At 43.1% G+C, this 14882-nt stretch overlaps 1 protein-coding gene across 6 annotated transcripts in view; it reads left to right on the top strand.

The window, feature by feature from the left end:
* Positions 1–14882, top strand: part of LOC143845107 (uncharacterized) — a 246604-nt gene that overhangs the window by 88858 nt on the left and 142864 nt on the right. For all 6 annotated transcript variants that reach the window (XM_077353168.1, XM_077353167.1, XM_077353166.1 and 3 more), the window contains 3 exons: positions 5934–6020; positions 12146–12214; positions 13411–13592. In XM_077353168.1, the coding sequence (XP_077209283.1) occupies positions 5934–6020; positions 12146–12214; positions 13411–13592 (338 nt within the window). The remainder of the gene's footprint in view (positions 1–5933; positions 6021–12145; positions 12215–13410; positions 13593–14882) is intronic.

Below are 14882 nucleotides of genomic sequence, written 5' to 3'. Positions count from 1 at the left end.
GAAGTAGGTGGGGGCCAAGGGAGCTCTGAGAGAACTGTGGATGACCAAAGGCCACCTAAAGCCTTCTTGTGGAGGGGGACTAGGGGATCAAACCTGGTTCCCCTCTTTTTAACCACTACACCATGCTGGCTTGGGTTAATTACAGTTGAGTTGTGGTACAATATGGGTTAAAAGAAAATGTGGTCATATTTGAATCTAGAAACCTGTTTAACATCCCATCCTTATATAGTCGGCCTCCTTTCAGCCTTATCCTTAAAGAACACAGGACCCCCCCCCCCACTCACATACACACTGAGACAGCTTTGATTTTTAATCCTACTGAGAAAATGCTTGAGCACAACCTTCTACACTATATTTCAGCCCCAAACAGGACCAACTCCTAGACATACAGTTTAACAATCCCTCAAATATTCCTCTATAAATGGATTCAGTTTTAATATCTGTTCCACTGTTGGTAAAATGATGGATTTCAAAATTTGCCAGCAGACTCCTCCTACAACTAACTATGGAATATTGCATTCTAAGGATTTTTTCCTGTGATTTAAATTTTGATAGCAAACCTGTTTCCTAAATATGGCATCAGATTCTAGAGTCTTTATCAACGGCTTCTCTTAACACCAGTTATTATTTTCTCATATAGTGAGCCTGTAGTATTTCCCCAGGAAAGCAGAAGGTCTTACACTGGCACAATGCCCTCTGCTGACTGCAGTAAAAAGAAATGCCAATACGCCTATGCTGTGCAAGGAGTATTAACTGTACAAAGAGCAGCAGATGCAATCCGTGTTCCAAGAAAGGATTCCAGAAGAGAATATGTGTGCTGAAAAGGTAGATGGAACAGGAATTTTGAAGCAACCCAGACAGACTCTTCACTTGTGCATTGACATGACTTTCCTCAGGACTGTTCAGATTGTCAGTTCCATGCAGATGCGATGCCCAAGAGTGCTCAGATTGTTCCACATCTGAATGCACCTAGCTGATAACTTGTCTAAAAGAACCATCATATCAGAATTTCCCTGCTCGTGGAAAGCTAACATGTCAGGTCAAAAGAATGTTGAGGTCTAGAGAGCAGTGCCAAAGAGTCCTCCCTCCAAAGCATCCATTTTCTTCAAGAGAACTGATCCCCTTAGTTTGGAGATGAGCCGAGATTCTGGGGAATCCCCAGATCCCACTTGGAGGCTGGCATCCTTAGGTGAGAACCCCAGCCCCAAACTGTGTACACCATAGTGTAATGAAGGTCGAAATTGATTACATCTTATATGAAGCCCCTTCTTTTGTACTTTTCATTCCCTGTCAATCAGTGGTGCATAGAACAGCTACATACTCAGCTCTCAACAAAGTAAAGATCTGACCAAGACAACTCAATCCACTTAAGGGAATATGTGCTTGGAACTGGACTTTTGGTCACACATTTCTTGTTTGATAAGGAGCAACCTATGCAATAGGAAGACCCTCTTGTGGCGCACAGTGGTAAGCAGCAGACATGCAGTCTGAAGCTCTGCCCATGAGGCTGGGAGTTCAATCCCAGCAGTCGGCTCAAGGTTGACTCAGCCTTCCATCCTTCTGAGGTCGGTAAAATGAGTACCCAGCTTGCTGGGGGGTAAACGGTAATGACTGGGGAAGACACTGACAAACCACCCTGTATTAAGTCTGCCATGAAAACGCTAGAGGGCGTCACCCCAAGGGTCAGGCATGACTCGGTGCTTGCACAGGGGATACCTTTACCTTTTATGCAATAGGAGGTGGTATGTGTGACTCTCGGCACTGGCCGCAGGGAAAACAAAATGCTGCTGCGTTTATTCTCCTTCAACATGCAGAAGTCTCAGCCGGGCAGGAGATGAATTATTTAGGAAACTATTGAAGAATGTCCACTCTTACAAACTGCAGTGCCTGTGTGCCATTGTAAATCTGAGCCAGTTTGGTGTAGTGGTTAGGAGTGCGGATTTCTAATATGGCATGCCGGGTTCGATTCTGCGCTCCCTCACATGCAGCCAGCTGGGTGACCTTGGGCTCGCCACGGCACTGATAAAGCTGTTCTGACCGAGCAGTAATATCAGGGCTCTCTCAGCCTCACCCACCTTACAGGGTGTCTGTGGTAGGGAGAGGAAAGGGAAGGCGAATGCAAGCTGCTTTGAGACTCCTCCGGGTAAAGAAAAGTGGCCTATCAGAACCAACTCTCCTTCTCCTTCTCCTTCTCCTTCTCCTTCTCCTTCTCCTTCTCCTTCTCCTTCTCCTTCTCCTTCTCCTTCTCCTTCTCCTTCTCCTTCTCCTTCTCCTTCTCCTTCTCCTTCTCCTTCTCCTTCTCCTTCTCCTTCTTGTTTGAAAAATTCTACTTTGCAATACACTTGAACTGGATAGCCTGATCTCATCAGATCTCAGTAACTAAACAAGGTTGGCCCTGGCTAGCATTTGGATGGGAGATGTGATGCAGCAGCAGGAAATGGCAAAACACCTCTGAAAGTCACTTGCCTTGAAAACCCATAAGTCAGCTGTGAACCTGAGGGCAACACAAAAGCAGGCACAGCCCCCCTCCACACACACACACAATATAGGCTAAACTTCTAATGAAGGGAGCTTTTACCCTTAAAAGCTTATACCTACCAAGCCGTACTGATCTTTAAGGTACTACTGGATTCTAATCCTGCCTGCAGGAGTGGTTGAAGAATTCATGGGAGCCCTAGCAGAGTACAATTGCAGTGGGAGCAGCCAGACTGGGGGTAGAGCACACACCCCCTAGTGGAAAGGGGTGTCACTCTGAATGTCCTTAAAAAGGGAAAAGAGGGAGGAGAGAGGCTATAGCCCTGATCCATGAGGGCAAAAGCCCCATCCGGGGCTCAAGGAAGCATGGGGCCTGTAGTATGTGCTATATGGATAAACTAGCCCTGTCTGCATGCCACGGCACACCATGATAGACTTAAAGTCCCTTTATATCAAAAAGGTGTTTTATATATTTGCAAGTGGCTTTTTAGTCTCTTAGACTTTATGACCCTGATGGGTCTGGGGAGAGATACCCAGCACCACTCTCCCTTTTAACACCCAGGTGAATTATGTTCCCAACATATGAAAGGGGGCATGTGCTCACCGTGCCTTGTGCTAGAGGAAAACAATTACGCTGAATAAGGTAGACCAGCTCCGTTATTGCGGTACATAAGACTTTGATTACATACTGCCAAGATTCATACCAGCCTAGTAGTTGTTGACAGATAAAGTAACAAAAATGAAACTCATTTATTTTTTCTTTATTGAGACCTCAAGGTAAAGCAAATTTTCAGGTCTTGTACTTACTGCATGGACGGAACAGAGGCTGACAGTCAAAGTGTGCTAGTCCAGAAATCTAAATTAAACCTAGTTTCATATCAAAGTTTCATTTAGTCTCCGAAAAGGAGCTGCGGCTTGGATTACTATTTTTTTAAAAACCTAAAACAAATATACTGTGGATTGCGGCAGCGTGTCTGTTATCCTGGCCATATGTTTCGCTCGTGCATGCTTTTTAAAATGTTTTTTTTTTTACCCTTCAGTTATAGTGGCATGCTGGAAAGTGATGTCCCAGCTCCTCTATTTTGAAACCAATATTTGCGCCAAGTTCCCAGACTTTCATGTATGCTAAGAAGTGTTTTAATGCCCAGGGAATCTTCTTTTAGTAATAGTAACGATGGCGGCAGAAAGTGCCGTCAAGTCACAGCTGATTTATATTGGCCCTGTAGGGCAGGGTTGGGCAAACTGCGGCCCTCCAGATGTCCGTGGACTACAATTCCCATCAGCCCCTGCCAGCAGGGCTCATGGGAATTGTAATCCATGAACATCTGGAGGGCCACAGTTTGCCCACCCCTGTTGTAGGGTTTTCTGGCGAGGGATGTTTACAGGTGGTTGGCCATTGCTTGCCCCTGCGTCATGACTTTGATATACCTTGGTGGTCTCCTGACAAAATACTAGCCAGGGCTGACCCCGCTTCAGGGCTGACCCCACTTCAGGCATGTACTTACCTCATTCTGTACCTGGGACAAGTGGGTGGGTGGGATTTGGTGACATGGGGGCTGGAGCTGGGGCCTCCAAAGACAAACCCCTGCCTGTGAATTGGCCTACCTCCCTGGTGCCTGATGTTCCACTGCCCTCACTGAAGAGTGGCAGCTGAGGGGCTAGCTGCTTTGGGCCATGAGTCCCCACCATCAGGAAGGTGAGACAGGGGACTGGTAGCCCTTGGGGGCTGCCCATGCCAGAAGGAAGGGGTTCATTTTGGATGGCTGTTGGGTGTTACTCCATCCAGTGTGAGCATCTGGCCTGCATGTCTGTTCTGAGGAGAGGAAGGGAAAGATGGTTGTAAGTTGCTTTTGGATTACTTTGAGCAGCGAAAGCGAGGTATAAAAAACAGCTCTTCATCATCATTATCTGATGAGATTGAGCTAGCCTGGGATATCCAGGTCGGGGGGTTTGATATTTGTAGATCAGTAATATGGCACCAAATTATATATTTCTTCCACAAATAGCTTATATTTGCTGTGGGTTATGTTCCAAGGTACGCATAGGCGACAAAATCTAACCCTCTTTTACAAAGGTGGGATACTTTGTATGCATTCAATTTTTACAGTTTTTAGCAGACATGTCATGGCTTTCATGGCAGGAAGTTCTTAGGTATATTTTGTTGCTGGTCCAAGATCACTGCTGCTAACATCACATCAACAATCCAGGATTATTTGGATGTCCCGTCTTTGCTAATGGGTAGGACTACCAGGTCCCCACTTGCTACTGGTGGGGAACCAGGGGACATAGCTTGCCAGTTCCTAGAGATTTTGGGGTTGACAGGGACCTTAGTAGGGTACAGTGTCGTAGAGTCTACCCTTCAACACACTTATTTTCTCCAGGGAAAATGATCTCTGTAGTACAAAGATGATTTGCTGTAATTCTGGGAGCTCTCCAGGCCCCACCCGGTTTTCCTGTGTAGGGGGTTTCCTTCACTGGCAAGAATTATACTTGGTTTGGTGAGGAAGCCCCAGAAGAAGGGAGGAGGTTTGAATCCAGTTCTTGCCACAGGATTATCACTATACAGAAAGCTGCTAGCTGCTAGTTTTCCACAGATTTATACTGTAATAATCCATTCCTTCTGATCCTGAAAAACAGTGGAGGCCCATCTCAGTAACTGGAAATCAAGCTCATCACAATGAGCCCAAGACCCAAGAAGGACATAAAAGCCCCGGTATAAAACTAAAATAAACCAACCATTTTAGCTCATATGATGCCAGTTGATGGCAACTTTGTATAGCACATTACTTGCTAGATTTAATGTATTTCCTTTTCCTTTTAGAAATGTGATTAGTTCGTAGAGAACTAGATTCCGGCTATCTTTGGAGATTGAACCTGCTAAATGAGTGTTTTTATTCCATCAAAACCGTGGTGCGGATGCCGAGCCCAAGTTAATACAATTGCTGTTTAGATTAATGAGGCAGCATTTGCAGCGTCTCCACTGTAATTAAACACTTCCATGGCTGACAATACTATTAAAGATGCACCAGATGTTGAAAACCCACTGGTGAAACTTGAAACTGTTACAAAAATGAAGAGGTCACCTGTGAAACACAATCTCCTTAACAGTCACTTTCAGAGCCTGTCTCAAGAATAATTTTGGTTTAGGATTAGGTTGAAGATTTTTTTTTTTTATCAGCCTATCATCTACATTTGAGAATTTTCTCATTAGGTTTAGAGCCCAAGTTACATAAAGTGAACTTGTATCCAAAATTACCTTTCCTGACCTTTCCCTAGATGATAATTATGAAACCAGTCAGTTTAGAAGACTTGTGTGTGTGTGTGTGTGTGTGTTTTTAAATCTTATAAAGTAGTAGCAGAAATGCCCCAGTTGTGTGCGGGTGTCGGATTTCAAAATTAACATTTTGGTTCATGTGCTTCTAATAATCACTGACCCTTACTTCATGTACTTTCCACAGGAAATGAATGCAGCCGAAATTACTTTGACCCTCTGATGGATGAGGAAATAAACCCAAGGCAGTGTAGGATGGAGGTCAGCGAAGAAGGTGAGGTGGAATTAAGTATGTAATTTTTGTGTCAGAATATTCTTTCCCATTCATGGAAATGAGGTGACAAAGATCACAAATTCAGTTCCATTTAAATATCCAGCTTACAATTTAAATTATAAGTCTTAGCTGCTCAAGACGTGATGGGGAGCCTTGGTAAGTCTTTGAGGAAGGGCGGTGTGTTTGCGGACAGATAAAAGCGGAGCTGTGCTGTAGTCACTCTGAGATTCTGTTTACAGGTTGTGTAATGGAGTTTCTCAAGTGTAGTCTGAGGTAAAAAAAAAAATGTCCACCTAAGCATTCTGGTTAATTAAAATGTTCAAAATACTCCAAGAAGGCTAGCATAGCAAATTGTGTAATTTTAGCAGGCCTGGCTTTGAATAAAGATATTGTGGAACAAAATGTATGTTAACTGTGTGGTTCACAACCAGGTTTTCTGGAGGAAAAAAAATCCTGAGTTTTTAACTATAGTCTTCATTCCATATGCAGTGTGGGAATAGTCAGAAAGAGTATGTGCATCTTCATTTTGCATTTTTACTAACCTATTTGAGAGATCTCCGCTAACATTCTTTCTGTATACTGAAAATTAAAAAGAGAAAAACAATAGACAGAAAAAAAAGATATAGGTCCAAGTTTGCCAAGAGCTCACACTGATATTCTGATGCATGTATGAGTTTGCAGGCAGTGGCATTAATCCAAAGAAAAATTTCAAAACCAATCATAAGGTAATACCTTTTATTAGGAACAGTCAATATAACACAAAACCATGTTTGTGCTTTCGAGCACAGCAAAAACCTTCATCCGGTTGGCTGGTTAAAGAGTGAGGAGATAAAAGAGAGGTTTCCAGAACTGAAGTACTCTTTTCTGCACCCTGCTTAGAATACCTTGCAGATTAGAATTAGGGATGCCAGTCCCCTGGTTGGGACCTGGGGATCCTGGAATTACAAATGGTCTTCAGATAAAAGGAATCAATTCCCCTGGGGGAAATGGCTCCATAACATGATACCCCACTGATGTCCCTACTTGCCTCAAATCTTGTCCACTCCTGGCTTCACCTCCAAGGCCTCCAGGTATTTCCCAACCCAGAGCTGGCAGCCCTAACTAGAACAGACCAGGTAGTTGCACCTTTTTGCTTTAGGAAAGAATGACCAAATCAATAGTTGATCAAATGTCTTTGTAGCTCTGGTTCCCTGGAGAAGCAACATAGCAATATTTCAAATAAATAACAATGGACAAGTCCATTGAAAGACCACAAGTAAAGACAGCACCTGTATTGGTAGCCATTATACTAGAACTGTGCACATGATGAGTCCAGCTGGACAATATTTTCTAGCATTGCAGAAATATATGAAGGAAAAATCACACTGGAAAATGCCCGTTTTATAGTTTAAAGAGGTTCAAAATCTATCCTCAGATAACATGATTTTCAAGGGCGGAAGTAATGTCATACTTGCTAGGATTGCTAAACTCCAGGTTTGCCATTGCATCCTGCTATTACAATAGATTTCCAGGTGCTCTAGATCAGTTCCCCTGGAGGAAAGGGCTGCTTTGGAGGGAGGACTCTGTGGCATTCTAACCTGCTAAAGTCCCACTCTTCCCCAAACCCTATTTTCTCCTGTTTCTACCCTACACATTTTCAGGTATTGTCTAACTCAAAGCTGGCAATCCTTATAGTTGTGGTTCAGCCTAGAACTGTATGAGAATTTCCTCATGCAGCACATGGATTTCCAAAAGTCACTGTCTTCCTTTACAATGAATCAAGCCAAAAGATGCTGTCAGTCTGTCTGCCTATCAGCACTGCAAAACACTCCCAAACTTTCCAACAATAGCATCAGAATTCTGCTTGAATCAAAGATTTTCAAGGCTGTTTCCATGCCTTTTGGAACAGAAGACTGTGCAACACAAGAGGACCATTCAACAGTCCCTGGGGTTGTTATGTGGAGCAGACAAAAGCTCTTAGTAAAGTCCATCCAATTTGTTTCTTTTGTTTGATTTCAAGTCTTCCTGTGTCTTGGGGAGCCATGTCTAAATGGCTGTCTTTTTGAATTCCCCTTCCTGTGTCTCTGGCAAAACTGTCACTTGGAAGTCCCATTTGCTAGAGATGTCAGTAATGTCAGACAGCCTCAGTTTGGTTGAAATCTACAGAGTTTTCTTCACTCTGAACATAACTGCTCTCATTGACAAGAGACCATGTATCAGAGAAGAGAGCTTTGCCTATGATGCGTCTAGAAGACACACTGTTTAAAAAGACCAGCTTCAGATATGTTTTTCTTTCTTCCTGTTTTCCCCTCTCTCTTTCCTCTGCCTGTGAAACGCACTGACTAGATGTAATAAAAGATGAGTGGTAATATTCTCTAAAATGCCATTTTAGATATATATGTCTGAGACTAGACTTTTAAGCATTCTCACTGTTTTTATCCTATGTAGAAGGATTGCCGAAAGAAAGGGAAGGAAGATAGGATTTAGGAGAGTTTTTGATCACACGTTGTTTTAATAAATTGTGTCACAGTTTTAAAATATCAGAATTAAAAGTTCTGGGATTGCAGCTGTTCTGACCCGACTGACTGCTGCAGTCAGTGATAGTGGACTAGGGAGTGGATGAGAGGAAGGGCAAACCTGCTGGGGAAGTGGGTCACATTCCTGCACCTTCCAGCACATTCCCACCTTGGAGGATGGTGGTGGGAACTGCACCTCCTCCTCACTGCAGCTCAGTCCAGTAGAAGTAAGGATGATGCCAGGTTCCCAGGCATGCCCAAGGACAGCTTATGCATAGGGTTGGGAGGCAAAGAGTGGCCTAAACTTCATCCCATCAAAAAAAAAAAAAAAGGAATTGTTCAGCCTATTCCAAATCAATAATGGATCTTTTTATTTCTTTTTTAAAAAAATAATGATTCAAAACTTTGTAAATCATCCAAAATCATAACAGAAATAAATCACAACCAAAACGGGTTCCTAGGTAAATTATATCCCATTTCCCCAAACTTCCTCAGTGATTGTGATCCTGTAAAGATGATAATAATATACTAAATAATATAACAAAACCACCAATTACCACCTAATTACAGCATTTAAATATCAAAACGTACCTTCATAATGTTTTCACTGCTCCATAGTAGTTATCACATGGGCTCTCAGCTTATCATACTTTTGGGTCCTAATTGGGTCCTAACCACTACCAGCATGAGGCTGGGAGTTCAATCCCAGCAGCCGGCTCAAGGTTGACTCAGCCTTCCATCCTTCCAAGGTCAGTAAAATGAGTGCCCAGCTTGCTGGGGGGTAAGCGGTAATGACTGGGAAAGGCACTGGCAAACCACCCCGTATTGAGTCTGCCATGAAAACGCTAGAGGGCGTCACCTCAAGGGTCAGACATGACTCGGTGCTTGCACAGGGGATACCTTTACCTTTTTAACCACTACCAGACCTTCCCTTGCTGCTTGGTTGTTTCCAACACTTTTTATCTATTAATTTAGATTTAGATGAGATGAGATGTATAGACAATCCTTTCCTGACTCAAGGCAGTCAATAACCCATATTCAACAATACAGTTAAAATCAATACTACAGTCAATACTAAAATTTCTGGCCATGGATGTAGAATCAGAAACCCGGGGTGGGGGCACAACACAGGAGGGAGGGCAATTAGATGTTGTTTTACTGGCCTCGACCATAGACCTCGTGGAAGAGTTCTGTTTTACAGGCCCTGCAGAACTGTGAGTTCTGACAGGGTCCTGAAGTTTTCTGGAAGTTCATTCCTCTATGCAGGAGCCAAGGTCAAGAAGGGCTCTCGTCAAGGGCAGCCGAATTTCTTCGGGGCCGGAAACAACTAGCTTGCTCATACTGTCTGAGCACAAAGCTATTTTGGGCTAGGTGTGTGAAAAAAGATATTCAGACATAGGAGAAGAATACAGGGTAGGGCAGAGTTTAGGTTCCCCAACCACCACACTTTGATTTTGTTTAAAATTGTACTTCCCTACCCACGTTTTCTTTCTACATGGGTGAGTGTGGTTGTCAGCTACTTGAATTCTGAGTCAGCAGTTCCTCTTCGCATAGAGAAATGACCTGATCCCCTCATCACTCAACGCTTGTATATCATGCCTTTGGTTTGTGTATTTTCAGGGGAAGGAGTAAAGACTTGTGTTGCTTCTTTCAGGGTTCCCCATTCAGCCCTGGATTAAGCATTAAGCAAAATAAGCACATGGACTGAGGAAGGAGGGGGCACCTTGAAGATGAAATATTTTTCTCAGTCATCCCTTCTGTTATGGCTTTTCAAGGACAGGCAGTGGAACCACTTGCTCAAGAAGGGGGACTGGACAGCCGGGCAACTGTGCGAGGAGACAGGCTCAATGCCTCGTCTCACTCTGCTAAGTATAGAAGCACATTTGTTACGCCAGATTAGTGTTGAGGTCTTGATCAAAGACTTTGCAATTAAAGCAAGTGGGGGAAAACTTTTATACTTTAAAAAGTTATAAGTAGGCATCAATGAGCATTATAGCTTCAAGGTTAGAAAGCACTAGAATAAACGATGTCTTGTATTGTGCAGATACTGAGATTTCTCCATTAGAATATTTTTTTTAATTGTCCGCCAACACTGATTTCTGTATATAGAGGATTTTCACAATGGAAATGTAACTCTTGAGATCACATCATTTCAGTAGAGATGCTATCAGGGTCATATTCTGCCTTGTAATCCTTGGGTGGGTGATTAAAATAGTTTTCAATGAAATTTTGCATTTGTATTTCCTCCCTTATAACAATTGTATTCAAGATGCATAACAAGTGTTTTAAAATTGCATTCTTTCCTGTTGCCCTAATTATTAGCAAATAATTTGCTTATTTTGTGTACTGCTACTTAGTATTAAATAAACAAAACTTAATAAAAAAGTTTATTCAGTATAATTGTGGGGTCTAGACTGGGGGATGGCCTGGAAGAAAACTGAATGTTTAATCTTTTATTTCACCTTCATCATTGATCGAGTCTTAGACTTGTCAGTTAAGCAGCGGAAGGGCCAAGGGGGGGGGGTACCACTGTTGACTTTAATCTGGCCTTTGCCCCATTCCATCTATCTGCAAAATATGAAGGTTACCTATCCCTGGGAAGGGACAGAGTTTGGGATCTGCCTTTTTCCCACCTCTTCTCTGCCAGCTGCAACAGTCTATGTATTCTCCTCATTCTCTGAAAATTTAGCATTTAGCAAAAGTCAGAGTACTTCTCTGACAGGCTGTATCAGATGTCCTCCACAGCAGAGACCAGACCATCACTGCTCCAGTGGCAAGGCTTAGGGATACTAGACCCCAGGTGGGACTTGGGGATTCCCCGGAATTACAGGTCATCTCCCCTGGAGAAAATGGCTGCTTTGGAGGATGGACCATAGCATTATACTCCACTGAGGTCTTGCCCTCAGTCCCAATCATTCCTAACTCCCAATCACTCCTAACTCCACTCCCAAAATCTCTAGGTATTTCCCAACCCAGATCCCAGTGGTGTATCATAATTTGTTTACCATGCTGATGTTTCTCTTTCTTAATTTCTTATACTTTTGCTTTTTTGAATGTCCATATGAGCAATTTAACTAAGAGCCTCTTGTGGCGCAGAGTGGTAAGGCAGCTGTCTGAAAGCTTTGCCCATGAGGCTGGGAGTTCAATCCCAGCAGCCGGCTCAAGGTTGACTCAGCCTTCCATCCTTCCGAGGTCAGTAAAATGAGTACCCAGCTTGCTGGGGGGTAAACGGTAATGACTGGGGAAGGCACTGGCAAACCACCCCGTATTGAGTCTGCCATGAAAACGCTAGAGGGCGTCACCCCAAGGGTCAGACATGACTCGGTGCTTGCACAGGGGATACCTTTACCTATGAGCAATTAAAACAGCCCAGTCAGTATTATTATTATTATTATTATTATTATTATTATTATTATTATTATTGTATTCCATGGTTGGCTCAGGGTAGATAACATCTTTTTTAAAAGGACAAAGAATCTGCTAAAATTGTTCATATGCTTGGGATTTTCTACAGCAAGATCTGAAAACCCATTTGACTTTCACTTAGGTACCTTCATCTGTCTCAATCATTCTGGCTTTCTAAAATCTTCCAACATATTATAATTATTTTACTTGCTTTAATCCCTGTAGATGAGAGAGTCATCTATGAGAAACTGATGACATTCCTATATGAAGAGAACAGCATGACAGGTTCACAAGGTAAATATTCTTTTATTCACAAGACTGTCACAATGTGTGCTTGGTTCATTGCGATAAAGAAAAATAACTGATGCCTTGGTTTGTCCCCAATGCTCCCAGAGATGCCAGGAGATGGTCTGGCATTCCTTAGATTAATATCCTTACAGTGCTTACTCACAAGACAATTAAATGTGGTTCATCTCACGGTGGAATTTTTTTCTTGCAGAAGGAATCTGGGTGGCCAAATACATTTCTATTTTTGTTATGCTTGGTCACATGAAAATGTTGCCTACCATGAGCTCCAATCTTTCCCATTCAATTCCATGAATAAACAGCAGGTTGAATCTTGTATAAGATACACGTTGGATTTTTCAGTTTCGTGAACAGAGTAGTTTTCTGACAGATTTTCACTGATGCTATAGCAGATCTTTGACTCCTCCCAGGCTGTTAATGGAACCCCTTTCCCCCATCTCCCAGGACCAGCATTTCGATGATCATTTTCAGCAACGGTGGGAAGAAATCCTTTAGTTCAGGGGTAGTCAACCTGTGGTCCTCCAGATGTCCATGAACTACAATTCTCATGAGCCCCTGCCAGCAAATGCTGGCAGGGGCTCATGGGAATTGTAGCCCATGGACATCTGGAGGACCACAGGTTGACTACCCCTGCTTTAGTTTCTTCCCTTCCACACATTTCTTTTGTTGGTTGCCTGCTGGTTGTTCTCCTATAGCTCATGCTTTTTAGGCTGGGGAATCCATTTTATGTGATTCCCCAGCAAGAGCTTTAAAAAGGAGTGTGTAGATACCAGTTTGCTGCTTGGACGCTGGATATTGGCGATGTTGTGCAAAACGCCAAAAATATGGCATCTTCATAAGGTAAGCATTTCACTATATTTATCGGGTGAGGAATGGCCCCCGGTGTGAATGACTCTTTGGTGTCTGGAATTGTTGATGGTGGATTGTTCCATTCAGAGGATGTATATTTCATTTTCCAGTCTTTGTCAGTGGCTTGAAGTTGAATAAAGCAGTAGCTTCACAAGGACTAATGACTCAGGTCGGGAAGGTGATAAGCACGATCAAGTTAATCTGCCAAAACCATTACTGCATTGATGAAGCATACATGTCAAATTCTTCACAGTTGCAGCACCACACTTAAAATAATTAAACATCCTTTATAGTATCTTGCAGCTTAATGAAGAGTGCTGTATCTTTGTTTCTAGAAGCACATGTTAAAGAAGAAGGTGACAAAGACATTCCAGAAGATGCACAACCTGTCAGCTGTGCTAGAACCAGTGATCTCTGTGAGGAAATGGAAGATGAAAAGGTTCTGCCTTATATAGAACAGTTTGATAAGGATGTTCAAGATGAGATGATCAACCTGGACAACTTGCTGCTTGAACAGGTCAGAGAGAAGAATCAAGAGAATGTTTAAGACTTGCACACTTGTAGCAAGTTTAGCATGGCCAGAGCCTCCAGTTTGAATGCAAGGCTCATAATTTTCCAAAACATTCAAGTATGGGAGAAACATTTCCAGGGCAGGAATTTTTGTGGGTCAAAGTTCATCAGATTAGAAAACGCTGACTCACAAAAGCTTATAGCCTGAAAATGTTTGTTGGTCTTTTAGGTGCTACTGGATTCACATTTTGTTCTACTACTACAGACTAACACTGCTTACCCCACTGACATTGTCCAGAATGTACAGTCAATTATAATAGTTTTCTCCCCTTTTCTGCCTCCTTTAGCAATCTTTGCTTATGATGCACAAAGGTGATTTCCTTAGCATGACTTGAATTCATTCATCAGCTTCTCTCACTGGGCTGGAGTCCTGTATTATCTTACAAAGTGCTTTATCCATTCCACTGTCTCTCTCTCTCATTCTGTACTATGGGGTTATTAGTGAGTGGATAAGGGAATGCTTTGATTGGCAACACCATTTCATTCATCCTGTGATCATCGGATCACAGATATTGATCTGATGAACGAGAATCAAGCTGACTTGTCTCTTGCTTTAGGACTGGAAGTGTAGTTGGGCGTATTGTGGTTCCTAGGTTGCAAAATGGAAAGCCCGGTGTTTAGGGTTGCCAGCTCTGAGTAGGGAAATACCTTGAGATTTCAGGTGTGGAGTCAAGAGTGAGTACTTCAATGAAGTATAATGCTATGGAGTTGACCCTCAGAAGTGACCATGCTCTCCAGCGGAACTGTTCTCTTCAGTCTGGAGATGAGGCAGGCATCCCTTCCAGGGTTAAGGGCAGTCTGTTGGAGGCACCTTCAGCAGTTGTTTTCCTGCAACATAACACCTTCATTTAGGCACGGGAATGATCAGTTTCATTCCACTTTCCCCATTTGCCTCCTATCTGCTTGAACCAAGACTCTGGGCATTTCCGCACCTTGAAAATGTAGCTGGAGAGCCCCTGGAGGCAGGTGGCATATTGCAGCCCCTTCACATGACATCACCCACCTTCAGAGGCTGGCCAGCAGCCGGCTCTCGAAGTCCTCCATTTTAATACTCAACTTGGTGAATGCCAAAATGTGGATTCACCACCCTAAAACACATGATCCCCCAGCATACAACCAGCCTTCAAGCAGCAGAAGGAAGGTATGGTGGGGGAAATATGCTGTTACCTGCCAGCTTTGTCCTGCCCTCACTCCCTCCACCTTTCCCTGCCCAACGAAGGAGGCAGATCCTGTCTCT

This window comes from Paroedura picta, chromosome 9, assembly GCF_049243985.1.
Source record: "Paroedura picta isolate Pp20150507F chromosome 9, Ppicta_v3.0, whole genome shotgun sequence".
Lineage (NCBI taxonomy): Eukaryota > Metazoa > Chordata > Lepidosauria > Squamata > Gekkonidae > Paroedura > Paroedura picta.
Note: the sequence above shows the minus strand (reverse complement) of the source record. Positions and strands in the feature narration are given on the sequence as shown.